Here is a 19,244-nt window from a genome sequence, read left to right as displayed (position 1 = left end):
TATGTTTTATGGAATAAAATCATGTAAACAACAAATCTGATTAATGCTTTTTTGCTACGTAACACATTTACTCTACTATACAGCCAATTAGGACTCAACAATGGTACTGAAGTCAGAACAATATTCAGAAACATAGGTAAAAATACAGTGCCCTCACAACCCTTTATTCAGTTACAAAACATCTTTTCGCTTCAAAGGATAATCTATGGTTGAAATTAGTATTTTGTGTAAAAAGTTGAAGGATAAATCTTCGCTACAAGGTTACGGTCGACCTAGGGGACTGATAGTTTATGAGAAGTGTCAGCCACCTTGTTGTGAAAAATACGCCTATCTATAAACTTGATGCAGGAGTATTATACTATATTGTACTGTATCACACATGTGTTCTTTCCTACTTAATAATATTTTAAATCTCCCCACATAGCTATATCACAGAAATCGAATAGTATCTCATGTATAACAGATATGTAATTATCTCCGATGTAAGAGGTTTGTAGTTATCATCGGTTGGTAAATGAGTTGTGTCGATATCTCCCAGGTAGACGTTTCACTTTCAAATTATTTAAGAAAGACTTCATTTTTACAAAGAGTATTTGATATATTAATACCTAACCTGTATAACTGCTCCCCAACATGCATTCAACACGTTATAATTCACATAGATATTTCATAGAGGATCCTGTTTATGACAGGGTAATGTCTGTGGTTCCCAGGCCGGTTAGGCAAGACGCGTATCATCGTGTTATCGGTTTCCTCGCACTTAAGAAGCAATCGCGATTTGAAATTACGGATGACTGCCACAGACATGTTCACTAACAATTTACTAATAAAAACCAAAATCCAGCAACATAAAACAGTATTTAAAAAAAATTCAGAATAAACATTTTTAACAAATTTCTCTCGTCGGAAGTGGCCGTCATACATGTATGCTTCCGTGTGTCTATTTTGATTAAGTGTTCAAAGAAAGATAACTCGAATACACTAAAAGGAAGTTCTCCACAGTGGCCTGGCACGGACAAAAGCTTCGTTTGGAATAAAAGAAATTATCTTTGATCGTCAAATTAATCGTCAAAACAATTTTTTAAAAATTTCACATTTTTTATTGATTTTTCAATATGTCAACTTGAACGAATTCATGTAATTTTATAAATTTTATTTTATTTATTTAGTTATAATAGAATATATATATAATTTATTATTTTTTTGTGCAGTCTTATATAGGTTTTGGTTGATGGTAAGTTATTTCTCATTTTATTGTGTTTAAAATTGGTGAAAATTGGAAGTTCATTGCATTACAAGGTTTACGTTTCATTACAAACAGTGTTTATCGATATAAGAATGTCTCCTTCGGTCTTCGGAAGTGGAAAAAAATCGGCGAGGAGATGTCAATGAGTTGTGGATTTTAAAAACCGTGTGTATTGTCCAAATATGACTTGAATGCTGCACAATATCACTTTCATACTAAACAACATAGTACAAATACTCATCAAAAGTATCATTAAACAGTTGGCATAAAGCTACATGTAATTAAGCTTGCAAAAAATGGGTTTTTAAATAAATAAAATAAAAAACAATAGCGTCGACAACCAAAGAAAGAAGATTAAGACAACACTATGAAGTGTGGAAACACTAAACACAATACCATAGCGTCAACACTCAGGGCCATAGACAAAACCCAGAGACTCAGAAACACAAAACAAAGTACCATAGCGTCAACACACAGGGCCATAGACAAAACCCAGAGAACCAGAAACACAAAACAAAATACCATAGCGTCAACACACAGGGCCGTGGACAAAACCCAGAGACTCAGAAGCACAAAACAAAATACCATGGCGTCAACACTCAGGGCCATAGACAAAACCCAGAGACTCAGAAACACGAAACAAAATACCATAGCGTCAACACTCAGGGTCATAGACAAAACCCAGAGACTCAGAAACACAAAACAAAATACCATGGCGTCAACACACAGGGCCATAGACAAAACCCAGAGAACCAGAAACACAAAACAAAATACCATGGCGTCAACACACAGGGCCATAGACAAAACCCAGAGACTTAGAAACACAAAACAAAATACCATAGCGTCAACACACAGGGCCATAGACAAAACCCAGAGACTCAGAAACACAAAGCAAAGTACCATAGCGTCAACACACAGGGCCAAAGACAAAACCCAGAGACTCAGAAACACTAAACAAAGTACCATAGCGTCAACACTCAGTGCCATAGACAAAACTCTAAGTCAATAACAGGGATTTTGTAAATACGGAGACAACATGCAATACCTTCAACACCAGGGTATAGACAGCGATCTGGGACATTGAGAGGAATTGCGGAAATATCAGAACAAAGGAAAGACAATAAACCTCCAGTAAATTCTAAAGGCAAAATCATGGTTGTAACTTTAACATTCCAAGAAAACCAAGGATGAGATGATTACTGCAAAATGAATTGAGGTACGTATAATCAGCTTGCTCTTAAAATGTTTTAAAAAAATAAGACGACTGGAGAAGAAAAAGAATTTCTAAGCTGCAATTGAAAGGTGGGAGTTCAGTATAAAATATTTGTGAATATAAAAACCATGAGTTCATCATAAAACATCGGATGCCTATCAACATGAAAAGCAGCTCTGGTATGCAAACTAGCTGAAAACAAGTGACATTTTACAAAACAGTATATCCATCAGACTATGAAAGAGAAGCATTTTTATTATTATAATTTGATATAATCGCAAAATTAAAAGAAACAGATAAGACAAAAAAATTGTTTATTTCCGTAATTTTCATAATGTTAAAATAATACCATGGCATTGGTGGTAAAATCGCAGAAATCTATCATCTCTACTGGGACTCCATGAAAACTGGATTCGCAAAGATAATTGAAGAAATATACAGAAATATACAAAACAAAATAGTTATCACCTTTTCATATTTATCACATTCTCAATATAAAAGGCTTATTACACCGTTCAATAAACAGGGATGAGAGGAAATGTTGCTGGAGACGTATCACTTCACTCATTGTAATCTATGAAGTCGTAAATAAGTTAAAATTCATTAAGACTCCGTTTTATATTACCATATTCATGTTAAGAATTCACACTGGCCACGGTAAAATCATCAAGGATGGAAATATTAGGAAATTATTAGAATGATGTCTGTGATTATTGAATAAATATAGAAATAGGCGAGACATACATGTCGTAATATTCCTAGATCGACCAAAACCTTCTGACTGGTTAGAATAGGGTGGACTATAAAGACCTTAATGAAACCTTACCAAAACACTTTATGACAGGCCAATATCTGTTTTTGACAAATGGCATCATGCAATTGTTTGTCTGCACTTACAGTTTGCTTCCAAATAAACTAGTTCTGTCTGATAACTAACGACACCCCATATTTATACATTTTCCAATTTTTCGAAAGAAGATACATCCTCGATACTGCAGAGGTTACGCTCACTGTCGCTGTCGGCACCCCTGGAATATGGATGAAAATGGTAATGATACAGACCTACCTCGTTTGTATTGGATTCCGAAAAGTCACATTAATCCGTAGAACAACTTGTTGTCTCTGGCACTGCTAACTGTCCAATCAAGCTATTATCTTAACTTGTTACTATCAGTTTTAGTTTTAAGTAAGGGTTACAGTCGCATTGTGACACTGTATACTCCAGAAGCGGAAGTAGCGGAATGTGGAAGAATTCAAAAGATCGTTCGATCAATATTAATGTTGAGCATCATATCCCTTCTTCTATCATAACACTCAACTGTTTCACTATTTACACATCAATACATCGAGGAACACATTTGTTCTCTTAAAATTAGATGTTTTTTTTCTTGAAATGCGAACGGCAACATATATATTCTTGGTTGTGAACTATTTTGGAGCATATTTTGTGAAAAATACAAAAAGTCACAAATAAAATATACTGATGATGAAATTATAAGAATGATTGAGTTCCTGGTTTAACAATATTTTTGTTGAGTTCGGTGACAAGATTTTCCAGCAGACTGTATAGGAGTTCCCATTGGAACAAACTGCCACTAGTCTCTTCTGGCAGATTGGTTTCTGTTTTAATATGAGGCTCAATTTATTGACTTTTAACAATAACCTAGTCAAGTCCTTCACTATATCGACCATATGCTGTGTTTAAATGACAAGAACTGTATTTACGACGTCCATTGTATATACAAGCCTGGACTTTAAATCAATGACGCTACAGATTCTTCTACTTAAGTTTCCTCAATATTTACTTACAAAATAACGTACATGGACGACTTATACTTAACGCTACGAGAGGCGGGACGATTTTAGTGTTTACATATCGCAGAAGACACATACCCATCCGGAACACCGAGTTGTAGTCTCCTTACAAGTACTTCTTCAAGTGTCTTCATTCAAGCCATTCCTTTGTTCACATTATGCCCAGGTTTTATCGATTTTGAGTTCGAATACCCTGTTTGTTTTTGATATCCACGGGCGTGCTCCTAATATCACTACTTCCTTGATATGTGTCTCTCTCGTACTTACACAATAAACTGCGACGTATGTAGCGTTCATAACAACGACAGGTATTTTGCAAATTGCATTTTTTTTTCTTTTTTTTATTCAAAATTACATTCTTCGTCAAATTGGGATATACTATGTTGTGCGATACGAATATACACTTTTTTATTCAGTGTCCATGCAGTGGTGTGCATTCTCTTTGTATTAGCACTATCTCGGTTTGTCTTTGAAAGTGTAGTATGAATTGGATTTGTTCTAGATTCACATTAGGTACATGCGGGTATCCAGAAGACATGTATCATTCTGGAATGTCTGGTCCCATCCTAGTACTTTTCAATGGTCGTGTAGACATCTTCTGTTGTTTCATTGATTGCTATAGTTTCAACGAGTATGAGTTTGAATTACTATCTTGTTTATACTTCAGTATTTTCCTGTTGATGTGTAACATGCTACACAAACTTTATAGGTTCGCCTTTCTATTTCATTGTCTTGTCAAGATTATACATATCTCCTTATTTGCCAATTTACGAACCGATCCCAGATAGTTCGTGCTGGAACGTTCAAGACACGCACTTCGATTGGCAAGTAATTCAGGAGCCCTTGCTTGACATCATGTCCTCACACGTTAGAGTTTCACAAAACCAGACATTTCCGTTAAAAAACCGTTGGATAGACACCAACATCCTGAACGTCACTGGGGGGAAGCACCATATGCAAGTTCTTATTAGCCTATCATATTTATTGAGTTAACAATACTATTGAACAGTAGACAATGTCTATATAAGTTTCAGGTTAGCAAGACGTCGACTGTTCGAAATAAATTTGATAAATTAATTTTCATATGTAAGCTATCATAACGGTGGTAATATTAACACGACCCAATGATGTAGGGGAGGTTACTCTTGTATCTGATATCATGAGTGTGGGTTAACGTATTTTTTTTTCATTCCTAGAGATTGAACCTAAATGGTGGGAATCTCAATTATCTAATTACACAGGAACTAAATCACCGACGAAGCTGACCAATGGATCAATGCTGGAAGTATGAATGTGTTCATTTCTTCACGTCTTGTAATTAGATGTACTTATGATTTAGGATGGAATCTCAACATTCTATGTAATGGCTGATGGATTAGTCCCCAGGGGCTGGGACGGACCCTAAGGGGAATTTTGGTAGTGCGAATAATTTACTTTTCTAGACTAGCAATTGATTATATGGTGGGATATCAACTTTTTTTTCTATGTTATGACATAGGGACTAAGTCACCAGGGTCGGAGCTGGACCTATACACCGATCCGAGTAGCATGATCTTGTGTACGTCTCTTCAAGCACGGCAACTTTTATGGGGAAACAATGTTTTCTTGAATTACATGTATATGATACAAGAGAGTCGATATCATTTTTAAAAATTGCAAAAAATATAGTTATGTAGTTCACGAAGATACTTTACATGACATTTCTGACATGAAGAATAAAAGCGAAAACAGAAGAAACAAATGATATCAAAGATGTGTATTTATGATTATAAACCAGAGACATATAAAGCCAGTAGTTCGTCTATGTCTAAACCAACGGTTTTTCCAAATACGCGGCAAAAATATATCGGACATCCACTAGTCACATTTTGGACCATGCTTCTGATTTTGGAAGATATAAAAGTTAAAGGCCTATACGAAAGTGAAATCATAATTTTCAGTTATGTAGTTGTATTTTTCGCCAATACATAATTAGTACATACAAGTAGGGCCGTTTCTACTAGGGCCGTTTTACCCAGGGCCGTTACTTCAGTAATGCCGTTAAATGTGTACACCGAGTGATCTCCCTTCGCTCGTATTTACAGAGGGCGCAGTTATTCGTGTCAGATTGAGTCATGGCGGAGACCACGGTGAGTTGAACTTTAGCCTGTTGAGGACTGTTTACACTTTCATTCCTGTTGTAAACACAAATTTTACCCGAAATTTTCTTACGCTTCTCTTTATATATTATTGAACTATTGGGAGACTTGCTGAGGTTTTAAGGAGTTCAGGGGAGAAAGTGGGTTAGTTTTGTGACCCACCCCCAAATGGCAGTCTGTCATTTCGCAAACCTGAGTCAGTGGGATGAGCTGTGGTGGGTATGATCGAAAAGCTGATCCGATCCGATGTATGCACTAGGAGTTTATCACGTCTGTGTGCTTATTTAAAAACAACTTCTTTCGACTGCTCCTTTATATTGAGTAGCGTTTTGTAACTTATTTATTGTCAAAACCCGTGGTATGTCACATCAGGTTCAGGTAGGCCTATCTTTCAATTAAAAGAAAATAAGCGAAGATAGACATGTGTATTAGTTTCGGTTCACCTTTGAGACAAGATGTTATTGAGTGTTGCTTTGTAATCTTTGTAATGAAATATGAACTATACTGCTAAATGTCAATGCTTACAGGTCACAACAGTAATCATATCATTATTTTTGTTTTATGTTCCATACTTAAATAAAATGCATTGATTTTAATGTTCTATCTTCACTACAGTAGCATTTGCCCTTTTCAGTTGAAAACATTTTTACAAAAGTAGGAACATATGTACATCTGTATATGATTACAGACACATGATTTGTGGTGAAATATTATAGCATTCATTATATTTTTGGGTTTTCATTTGACTTTTAGATTTTCTCAATTTTAGGAAAACATGTAATGAGTTTGGGGAAATATAACAGTTAACATTACAGTACCCAAATCTGGACACTTTTTAGTGAAATATTGATGTATTTCATACAATAGTACTGATCCCAGTAATTTTTGTTCACTTTTCCTAAATAGATATCATTATCTTTTCATTTTGATAACAAGTTGATATCTCTGGCGCGTGGTTCTATAATCATGGTTACGTAATCACCAAACAGGTGTAGCTGTACCCAAATCAGGACACCCCCCCCATCAGTTTTGGCTTATATTTGGAGATGAAAAATAGTATTTAGCAGAACATGGCATATCTTTGGAATATTTAAGAGTCAATGGTCTTTTGAATGAATTTCTTTTCCAAACTACCATTAGTTGTGTAAGGGTAGGATTGGGAAAAATCACATAAAAACATTGAAAATCATTAACGTTGCATGGTGATCAATTTAGAACGTTACATTTTCGTCATTACAAACTAAAACTGTGATTGTAACCATACGTGGCAGTAAATAAAGTTCATATAATGTTTTATTGGTGTACAAGCATCTTTAAATCAATATTTTCAATTTGAAAATACTTCTTTGACAGCATGCAAATTTCTTGCGACTTTTTCCTTCAAGTGTCCCGATTTGGGTACTATGACGGTAGCTTATTAATTCCCTGGGAAAAACGTGTTCCCAAAATTACCAAAATAACAAAAAACACTGGAATCAAGTAACTGTGTGTTTGCTGGACTTAGTAATATAACTTCCTCAAAGGCTTACCATAAGTATACAACTATTGTAATATTGTTATTGAAAACGCAACAAGATATATAAAACTTTACCCTCGTAACTTCATGAACTTGATGCTGAAATTGTTGCCACAGCCAGTTAGTTAGGAATAGCCATGTCAGAAATCAAAATTCTATACCTATCATCATGTATATTATTATGAAGATGTAATATACATGTACCATACAGTTGTCCTGTTATGTACAGTAATTATCTAAAATTCTGTGACCTGTTATTCTATTGTCATGAGTGTCTATGTACTTAGGTAGATAATGTTGTGTGATAATGCAATATTATCTGTATCAGGAAGTTTTGATATTTCTATGATGTTGTAATTAACAAATTTAAAGAGCTTGCAAGTTGTTTACATTAAATACATCTATCTGCATGTGTGACCATTGACTGATGTATACAATTTACATATACTGTTTACATATACAGTATACCATTGATCAGGGAAATAGAATAAAAATGGCAGGGAGATCATAGTGAATAGAGATATTATTATAAGGAGATGGGTATCATAGTTGATATAATAAAGGCACTAGGCGTGGGTAAATGAGGCACATTTAACATTTATGTACTCTCATTTTTAGCTCACCTGGTCCAAAGGACCATGGTGAGCTTATGCGCGTCCATCGTCCGTCCGTCAACTTTTCCTTTAAAACGCTACTACTCATGAACGACTGAGCAGAATTTGACCAAATTTGGTCAAAAGCATCCTTGGGGGAAGGGGAACAAATTTTGTATAAGTGGTGGGTCTGGCCCCCCTGGGGGCTGAGAGGCAGGGCCCAGTAGGGGAAATATAGCAAATTCTTTAAAATCCTTCTTCTTCTGTAGGAATGAAAGGATTTGTTCCATATTTGGTCTGAAGTATCCTTGGGAGAAGGGGAACCAATTTTGTATAAACCATGGGTGTGGCCCCCCAGGGGCTTGAGGGGCAGGGCCCAATAGGGAAAACACAGCAAATTATTCTTTAAAATCCTTCTTCTTCCGTAGGAATATAAGGATTTGGTCCATATTTAGTGTAGGGCATCCTTGGGTAATGGGGGGAACCAATTTTGTATAAACAGTGGGTCTGGCCCCCCTGGGGGCTGAGGGGCGGGGCCCAATAGGGGAAATATAGCAAATTCTTTAAAATCCTTCTTCTTCTGTAGGAATGAAAGGATTTGGTGTGGAGCATCCTTTGGTAAAGGAGAACCAATTTTGTATAAACGGTGGGTGTGGCCCCCCTGGGACCTGAGGGGCGGGGCCCAATAGGGGAAATATAAGTAAAACCTTTATGATCCTTCCTCTACCATAGGGATTAAGGGATATTATCCTAATTTAGTCAGGAGCATCCTTAGGTAAAAGGGACTCAATTTTGTATAAACGTTGTGTCTGACCCCTCTGAAGGCAGAGAGAAGGGGCCCAATAGGGGAAATAGAGGTAAAACCTTTAAAATCCTTCTTCTACCATAGAGATTAAGGGATTTTATCCTAATTTAGTCTAGAGCATCAATGGGCCAAGGGGACTCAATTTTGTATAAGCATGCAGTGGGTGTGGTCTCCCAAGGGGCAGAAGGGCGGCGCCCAATAGGAGAAATAGAGGTAAAACCTTTAAAAACCTTCTTCAACCATCAGGATTATGGGATTTTATCCTTATTTAGTCTGGAGCATCCTTGGGTCAAAGGGACTCAATTTTGTATAATTGGTGGGTATGACCCCCTAGGTTGCATATAGGGGTGGGGCTCTGTTTGAAGTTTGTTCTCGCTATATCTCAAGTACTGGGTGGATCTTTCTGAAATTTCATATGTACTTACAGCACCTACTTCATACCAATTATTTTAAACATATTCAGGTGAGCGATACAGGCCCTCTGGGCCTCTTGTTCCTTCATCAACTGACTTAATATTTTGTCTTTTATTCTCAAACAAAAAAGGGAAGGGCATAAAGCTAGGGGCTTTTCCCTCAAACTTGAATCCCATTTAATTAAGTGGTAGATTGCATTTCAGTATGGTCTTTTTATCATCAGATAGGTCACATGTTCCATTACAGCCTAGTTTTCATTTAGTTAATTACTTGTTTAATTTGAACTGATGAAGTCACAGACCTGTGGCAGATCTAGAAGTTGTCTTAGTTACAAAACCAACTGGAGGATTTCTGGATATAGGAGTAATTAAGATTTGTTATGATAATCATGTAAATTATGTTAATAAAATCCTTGAGGGCTCCCTTATTAGAGCAGGCACCGGCTCATCATTATTTCAAACATATTGACAATTTTGTGCCTGTTCAGTATGGTGTTCTTGGAGTAATTCCACAAGTCAGTTTCAATGTTTCATTTGGTATTTATTGGCAGGTCTACAAATTGTAGATTTACAATTTCTGTTCAATAATCACATTCAGTCTCACTGTCATTGTTGGGTTCCTTCAACATCTAGAAACATGGACCATATTTTGGATCCATTATGTCTGATTATACAACATAAAGATGCTGGCTAACTTCTGATTCCATGGATGCACATTCAAAATTCTTTGACAGTAAATTAAAGCAAGCAATGGGGACTTCCTTTTGCGAAGTTCGACTGCATCACTACCAGAACAGTGTGTCAATACATGAACATAACCACCGTTATAAATGAATAAATATGTTCGAAGTGCTTCTATTATTACTTAATTAAAATTCATAAGTGCTGAAAATAAGAAAAGTAGTGTTGTTCACCACATTTTTTCTAAATTTACTAATTCATCGATGTAGATTCACTGGAACTATATTATCCTAGCAACCATGGCTACCGTAATTACCATCGTAGCAACCCGCTTCAAATGGTTTTTTTTGTGTATAGCATTTGGGCAATATTTTATGATGTAAATAATGCAGGTCAGTCCTTAAATAAATATAATATTGAATTATTTAGATTTGAGCCACTTCAAATGACTGATAAATTGATACAACTTCAAAACTACTGAATAGTTTTAATTATAAAAACTGTCTGAAACTATACATTATGTACATTCAAATGGAATCGGCATTATTCTCTTAATGATAACTATCAATTAGAAATAATACATCAAAACTACAAAACAAAAACACATATCTACATCGGTACATTGGTCATTATCCGATCAATTGAAACAATACGTACATTGTGTCTTCACCAAATATTCTATGATTCACTATAAAACTCTTTCGTAAGTTTTGTTTTCAATTTTATTTTTTTGTTTCAGGCCCGTGCGTTGTACGACTTTGATGGAGATCCAGATAATGGAGAGCTGAGTTTCAGAGGAGGAGATGTTCTTGCAATTATTGCACTGGTAATGTTCTAAATCCTAATAGCTTCACTAATTACACAAAGCATGGTACATGTGACAATTTGTATCCTACTAAACACTCGAGTCATTCTTAATTACAAAGTTTAATATTTGTAGCTGGGTAACACTGTAAATGCAGAGCTTCTGATTATGAAATAAATCACTGAACATTTATATATAATTAGTGTATTAAAATTTGGTGATGCAATTTCAGCAATACAACATTTAGTTATTAAGATAAAATATAAAGTAGTTTCTGTAGCTTTTATGAAAAACTGATTATATATATAATCAGCAGTGTTTTCCTGGTGTAATGATTTGTTTTCCCAATGTTTAACCCCGATTCTCGATCCCCTCCCCACCTCTTGAACCCCAACCCTTAGGGGGAAATTTTTAATATTTCCCATCACTCATGATCATATACTTAACTCATTCCTTCTTATCAGAGGATCATGACAAGCAACTCACATTTACTAGTGGAATTTCCAATTAATTATAAAATAAAGCAGTGTTATCTATATAACTAGTGATAAAAAATCTAGTTCCTAGAATGGTCCCTTCAGATTAAAAATTCATTGTTGCAGATCATGATTACTAGGAAAAAGGGATTACAACTGTTAACGTCTTTTACTGCAGTATCATTGTACTGGTATGTCATAATAAATGCAATTTGCACATATATATTCACATAAAAATATACATGGTAGCATTAAGTATAGCATATAGATATATATATAGTGATAATTTACTTAATTCATTCACCCCTGAAATTTCACAATAGACTATTCCAACCTTTGAAATGGAAGAATTCAAATGTGTCTTCAGGGGTGAATGAGTTAAAAAAGCTTTGCTGGAGTGGATTTTATGAATATTGACACGAGTCTGAATATTTCAATATTAATTCCAAATAGAGTAGCTCTATGTAAGAGGTGCTGTTCAAACCTTTATTCAATTAACTAATCAGTTTTAAAGAATTGTTTAGATATTTTTTTGGTGTGATAGCTAGTGTACATTCCAAGAAAAAGGGATCAGCATTCTTACAAGGATCATTGTAAAGATTTCCATCCAATACCTCAGTATTTACCTGGTTCACAGAACTAATATTATTCCAGAGAGCTAAATTGGTGTCTTATAATTATAAGCTATGTACATTGTATATACTTTTTTTTCTCCATTAGAAATAAAAGTTAAAATAATCTGAATTAGATTTCGAGTTTGGAATTAACTGATATAGATTAACATATATATGTTCTGTTTGACCAATTTATGGTCATTGTTGTCAAACATTCTTTGAACAAGAGGGCCCTGGCCGTGAGTTACATGTCCAATGTACTGTAAACCCATGGCCTGCAGTGTAAACCTGTACCTCATGATCAGGGCCACAGGTGAACATATGTTAACATGCATCATGGCATGCTACGTACATGTATGCCGTGATAACAGATGGGGAAATGAATTCATAATTTTATCACATAACTTGTGTGCAATGAACTTTATAAATATGATATTCCATATCTGATATGTAGTGTTATAGCCATATGTCCTGATTAATATATATATACGCCACTAGAGTGCACTGGGGGAGAAAGATAACATCGCTCTAGTGGTGCCTCTAGGCTCTAGGGCTGTAACGCTATGCCTACTTCACCATCACATGTCCATGGAACATTCCAAGGATTGTTCATTTCAATGCAATATGATACTTTCAACACAATGCTGATAAAAAAAGAAAATTAAACGATACGAAAATCAAAAACAATATTGAAATGTAAATGGAATTTTGAAAAAAAAAAGATTGGTCTTTATGTACCAGACAATATTAAAGAATCACCTAAATGTAAAAACTAACAATGGTTACATATACCACAGCCAATACAAAATGTAATACAATTCCTGAGACTCTCATTACTGCGTGTCAAATATTCAGTCCCATACTCATTGATAAAAGTTAAACTCTCATCCTAAGTATATATGATAGATGTGTATGTAATACACACACAATAGTGTTACCAAGCTTTAGGATACATTCGTACAGTATCACCAGTCCAGAGGTACAAATGTAAGGGGTAGATTTGTCGTGAAACTCAGTCGCCCTAACACATGTCTGATGGTATGATAAACATGCAATAAAATTTTGACAATAACATGGAGGTGTAACCTACAAAGGGCCATACTATGTATACAATGCACTACCATTAAGTACAGTATGGATAATGACAAACAACTCGGCAGGGTTTAGCTTAAGGCAAGGACACATGTAGATTCAATCTCACCTTGCATAACTTCGATCACATCATTGATAAATTGTTCACATTGGTCAGTTTACGTTTGTATACATGGATTGATTTAACTCACAACTTCCAATTACTGAACTTTTCCCTTTATTGTTTATATTTATCAAAGCAAAGAACTTACAAGAACAACATAATGGAATTCCATTCCACCGTGTGACAGTATCTTATTGCATGAAAAGAGAAAAAATAACACCGGGCAAATACAAATATTTTACCAGTAACGGACAGAAGCTTGACAGGGCGAAAGTTGATAGATATATACAATATGTAGAGTAAGCTGATGTAATCACCTGTACCTACATGTACATTGATACCCAAGTGTATGTGTAAAATTGGTCTGAACCATGTGGTGTACATACAGCATGTATCAAAGTTAGTATCACAACTGTTTTCCCTTTTATTTCACAAATACTACTAGATGTTAACACAACAGCCAGCTGCTGTATCAATCATCGGCTGGCCTGGGTTATCTGCATCCCTACACTACATGTTCCAGGAGGAAACCAACTCATTCTTAACTGATCACCGTAGAAAGATAACATGTATCTGTTGATATTTCAAGAGTAAAAAAAAATACTTGCACAGGAAATATGTAAGGTGTACCAGATACACTTTATGAAAGCCTGGTGGAAGAACGAGATATAAATTTTCTCAAATGAGGAATGGATATTCATGTATTTTACAAATACGTTTTTTTTCTAAAACTGTTGCTTTAAAATGTGATTTATGTGATAATTATTAAAATTTTGTTAGAACAATGCTGACCATAAACCAAAACCTACTGGTCTATTCTGTTCTATTTCCTGGCCTGTTGTGAAACTCAAACAAAAGAGCAAGAAAGGTACTCTAATAAAACAGCAGGAAGGATATTGTTTTCAAGTCGCTGTTTGACACTGTTTATCTATGCATAAAGATTCCCAATGGTTGCCCGAAAACATAACTAATGTGCTGTTGAGGAATGTTACAATGCTGATAAACTTTTATTCTGATTGGCTGTTGATGAGCAGTATAATTCTGATTGGCTGTTGATGAGCTGTTTAATTCTGATTGGCTGTTGATGAGCGGTATAATTCTGATTGGCTGTTGATGAGCAGTATAATTCTGATTGGCTGTTGATGAGCAGTATAATTCTGATTTGCTGTTGATGATGAGCGAATAATTCTGATTGGCTCTTGATGAGTGTTATAATTCTGATTGGCTGTTGATGAGTGGTATAATTCTGATTGGCTGTTGATGAGCGGTATAATTCTGATTGGCTGTTGATGAGCGGTATAATTCTGATTGAAGGATCATTTAAGGTTTTGTTATGGAAAGGGTCATTCAAAGTTTTGTTAGAGAAAGCTAATTAAGGGTTATCAAAGTTTTGTCAGTGAAAGGGTTGTTCAAAATTTTGTGATGGAAAGGGTCTGTGAAGGTTTTGTTAGGGAAATGGGTACAATGTAGGTGAAGGTATTGTTAGTGAAAGGGTTAAGTACTGTGTGAGCCCTGTAGACCAGGATCCCTGTATATACAGTGGCAGATGACCTATTGTAGTGTTCATATCAGTGAATGGTGGGAAGCTGACATGATGACATGTGACTCAGCAGCAGTGTGTAACAGGCAGCCAGGGCAGCTATATCCTCTACGTCCTCAGCGACCCTGACAGTTATAAGGGGATGCTCAAGGCTCCACTTCCTGTCAATCTGTGTGTCACTTGTCAGTCTATTATGTCTTGTTTTATATGTTACTATAAACCTTGTTTATATTATAGATCATAATGTTGTTGGCCTACAAACCTAAATGTTCATGTTATTTCAATATTTATTTAGTGATCACTTCTTCAGAACCACCAGTCATCAACATATATTTTAATTACAGTTGTACCTATATATATGTTCAGTGTCACAGGGGTTAGATGTGTTTAAAAACCATATGGCTCAGTCTAAGATTTTACTCACCATAAACAATATAGGTCTATGAAATATAGATTTTTGATAGACCTACTGGGCATGAAATTTCATAGAAGTATATATACTATACTTATAAATGAATCATGCACATCATATATATAGGAAATAACATCGTAGACAACTTGGTCTATGGGGTCATCGATTCCCATAGACCTTCCTGGTGATTGTCTGTAGGAATACTGTTAAATTTGAACCCTGACAACTTCCACAGGATTATTAGGTTGGGAGTTATGGTATTTAGGTTGTACTGAAAAATGGAAGGCAATTGATCAGGAGCTTGCTTCTATGAATAATATATACTGGGGTCGTTCTTTCAAGGTTACAACGGTTAAATGTATTTAAATTAACTTCTACAGAGGGTAGAATAACCCTATATTGTGGGTACTTTATATACACCTACTATAAATATATACATATATACGTATCTATTGACTGACTACTGTATTAAAAACTTTGTCAATTACACATTTAAAGCTGAATGTTGATGCTACAATACTAAATGTGAAGTAGTCTGTTAAATGTAACAAGACTGTACACTTCTACATACAGTAGAACAGTTAATAATAGAACACTGTGTTAGTCGACACACAGGAATCTGGTGATTGTGGCAATTTCATCTGTTCATTACAGAGTCAGTAAATGTTTAACTAGTTATAGGATACACTGTAAATACTAACATTTCCTGATGACCTTCCTGATATTATATTTTATCTATAGTAACCTTCCTTATAACCTTCTTACAATGAGTTTTTATATTTTGTAAATAGTTATTCCTTATATTTCTATATTTCAGGTTAGACGATTCTTATTCATTTTGTTGGTAGACAATATGAAGCTATTGTTTTACAGTTTCAGTATCAGCTGATCATACCTTTGTAATGATATGTATGGACTTGATCAGCTGATACCAGAGTATTCACTCTTTGCTTCCTCACTGATAAAAAGTCTTCATCATGTTTGTTTATTCTGTGATCATGATCGATACGTATACTGGTCTGTTATCTCCAACATTACATGTTACACTGTATATAATCTCACAACAATCATCAATAAGTTTCACTGCACCCATACAGTGCTATACATTTTGTTTGTGAAATACAATTGTATTTTAATAGCCTATTGTAAACCTAGGTGCAATAGTAATGTTAAATTGTCCATGTAATGTGCTATGTCAATGTAACTTCTGAACTTTTGTTTTTTATGGATTTAGATTTGGAAACTTTTAATGTGTTTTTCTGAAGTAGCTATAAGCTAAACAGTTAAGTGTCGCCACATAAGATATTGATCTCAGCTAAATGATTAATGAATTGAAGCATCATCATACCAGAAATTCTAACGGCCTGTTAATATCTATCAGGTTAACTGATTGTACTAAACCTAACTCATTTACCTGCTGAACTGTCTGAGATATGAGATGGATTGGTTTGTGATCAATGTGACAAATATTTCATGTCATTGAATCTAGTAATGAACTGGTGTGACCTGCTGTATTGATTGGTCCTATACCTATATATTTCGGGGTGGGGGGTTACATGTAGATGCAACCTGCTGTATTGAATGGTCCTATACTTATACCCTATATATTTCGGGGTGGGGGGTTACATGTAGATGCAACCTGCTGTATTGATTGGTCCTATATCTATATATTTGGGGGTGGGGGGTTACATGTAGATGCAACCTGCTGTATTGATTGGTCCTATACCTATATATTTCGGGGTGGGGTGTTACATGTAGATGCACCCTTCTGTATTGATTGGTCCTATATCTATATATTTGGGGGTGGGGAGTTACGTGTAGATGCAACCTGCTGTATTGATTGGTCCTATACCTATATATTTTCGGGTGGGGGGTTACATGTAGGTGTGACCTGCTGTATTGATTGGTCAATACAGGTCAATACAGCAGGAATTTATTTTTTTGGGGGGGGATTACATGTAAAGGTCTAAACTCGTACAGCGTTGATAGAAGATATCCAGGATACAGTTCATGTTTCAGTTTTTAAAGGTCGGCTGACTCAGACTACATGTACTATATATCACTCCATTTACCAATACTGTACTAGCCCTAAATAACTAGCTGCTGATTGACCATATGCATTAAACAAAAACAAATAAACATGAAATTAAAAATAAACAAGTATCATTTATACTTCATTTCCTGAAAGTTCAGCTAATTAAGTAAAAAATATGTCAAAAATTTACTACTGAATCAACCTGTCAATCAATCAATTTGAACACCCAACCTAGAATATAATAGTTATATTAATACACATGTATTTGTTTGCCTTAATTCCACTAACCGAAAAGAAACATTCATCCAGAATGTTTGATTGAAAATGTTATGCTATTTTTTTTCATCAGTTATAGACTATAAGCACTGTAGCAAAAGATCATGCAATATCACATGCTTTGTGCCTTAATTTGATGATTGGGTCATATTACAATTTACTGGGCAAACCCATATAAATCTATCGATAGTTACAATGTATAGCCAATATTTTCATACTTGCTATATCTTTTTTTAGGAGGGAAACTTCAATTGTTTTACCTTTTAATCAAGCATTTTCAACCAGTGAATTTGCTAACTTTTTCCTATATTCTAAGATCTAATGAATCCCCCCCCCCCATAGAAATTTCAAAAAGTTGGCAAGTATGTCATGTTGCATGATATTTTTGTGATGTCGTCCTTAGCAATGACTCCTTTGACCTTGTTTTTTTTTCTCTTCTTGCATTCAGTTATGGACAAAGTACTGCAGCTAGGGGCAACTTCATGACATTGACCTTTGACCTTAGCATCAGTGACCTTGTTAAGTTAGTTCTTTAGTGCAGGAGCGACCAGAGCATCTGTGTTGCCAACAAATTTCTATTTGAATTTTGTGCATTTTATGTTATTGATTTTAAATCCCAGGAATTGGTCAGTTGTCTGCTATTTGTTGTTTAGTTATAGAGTTTCTGCTTTAACCGAAACTTTCCTACCTACATGTACCTACAAAAACTTAAAATCCTGTGTGGGGTTTAGTGATAAACCAATTATAATTGCTTGCCTGTATGAATTGTGTGTAGGATATAAAATGAATTTAACTCATTCACCCCTGAAGACACATTTGAACTCTTCCAATTCAAAGGTTGGAATAGTTCATTATGAAATCTCAGGGGTGAATGAGTTAAGGGAGTGCTGGATTAGAACACCCTGTCCTGGTGCAGTATATATGTGACCCGTACAATCGGAACATCAGTGTCAGTTGTAAAGCTTCTCTCTGCAGCACACATCACACATACAATCATGTGTAAATCACAAGATCAATACTTAAGAAGTTACCTCATTCACTCTGTCTTCCCAATGGGTGTTCCAGCCAGAGATCAGATACATCATGTAGATCAAAATATAAAATAGTGGGGATGTCATGTTTCCTAAAAGTAGAGGATAATGGAAGCTTGAAGGGGTCCATAATTTCAAAAAATCAGAAACTCTGCAGGGATTCTGCCTTTTATTTCTGAACATTTTCTTCAGGTTGTTAAGTATGGACTACAGCGTAGCCGAATCGACATCAATTTTGTTGACAACTTGTACATATTTTACACCCTTGTTTTCATACGCTTCACTGGTCATTTGTCTGATGAAGGTGACAATGTACATATCGTACTAGTCATCATAACGTCACATAGACAGTTTTATTGGTGGTGTAAAAAAGAACTTTTCATAATTTTGCCTTTTAATTTGACTTAACAGTGTATCATTGTTTCCTGATTTAACTTTAG

At 35.2% G+C, this 19,244-nt stretch overlaps 1 protein-coding gene across 3 annotated transcripts in view; it reads left to right on the top strand.

The window, feature by feature from the left end:
* The first annotated feature begins 6,348 nt into the window (after positions 1-6,348).
* The window catches only part of LOC110450230 (sorting nexin lst-4-like), a 29,181-nt gene continuing 16,285 nt past the window's right edge, over positions 6,349-19,244 (top strand). For all 3 annotated transcript variants that reach the window (XM_021497605.1, XM_021497604.1, XM_021497603.1), the window contains exons 1-2: positions 6,349-6,403; positions 11,160-11,246. In XM_021497605.1, the coding sequence (XP_021353280.1) occupies positions 6,389-6,403; positions 11,160-11,246 (102 nt within the window). In that variant the 5' untranslated portion in view covers positions 6,349-6,388. The remainder of the gene's footprint in view (positions 6,404-11,159; positions 11,247-19,244) is intronic.

The sequence above is a fragment of the Mizuhopecten yessoensis genome, unplaced genomic scaffold, assembly GCF_002113885.1.
Source record: "Mizuhopecten yessoensis strain PY_sf001 unplaced genomic scaffold, ASM211388v2 scaffold5141, whole genome shotgun sequence".
Classification (NCBI taxonomy): Eukaryota; Metazoa; Mollusca; class Bivalvia; order Pectinida; family Pectinidae; genus Mizuhopecten; species Mizuhopecten yessoensis.
Note: the sequence above shows the minus strand (reverse complement) of the source record. Positions and strands in the feature narration are given on the sequence as shown.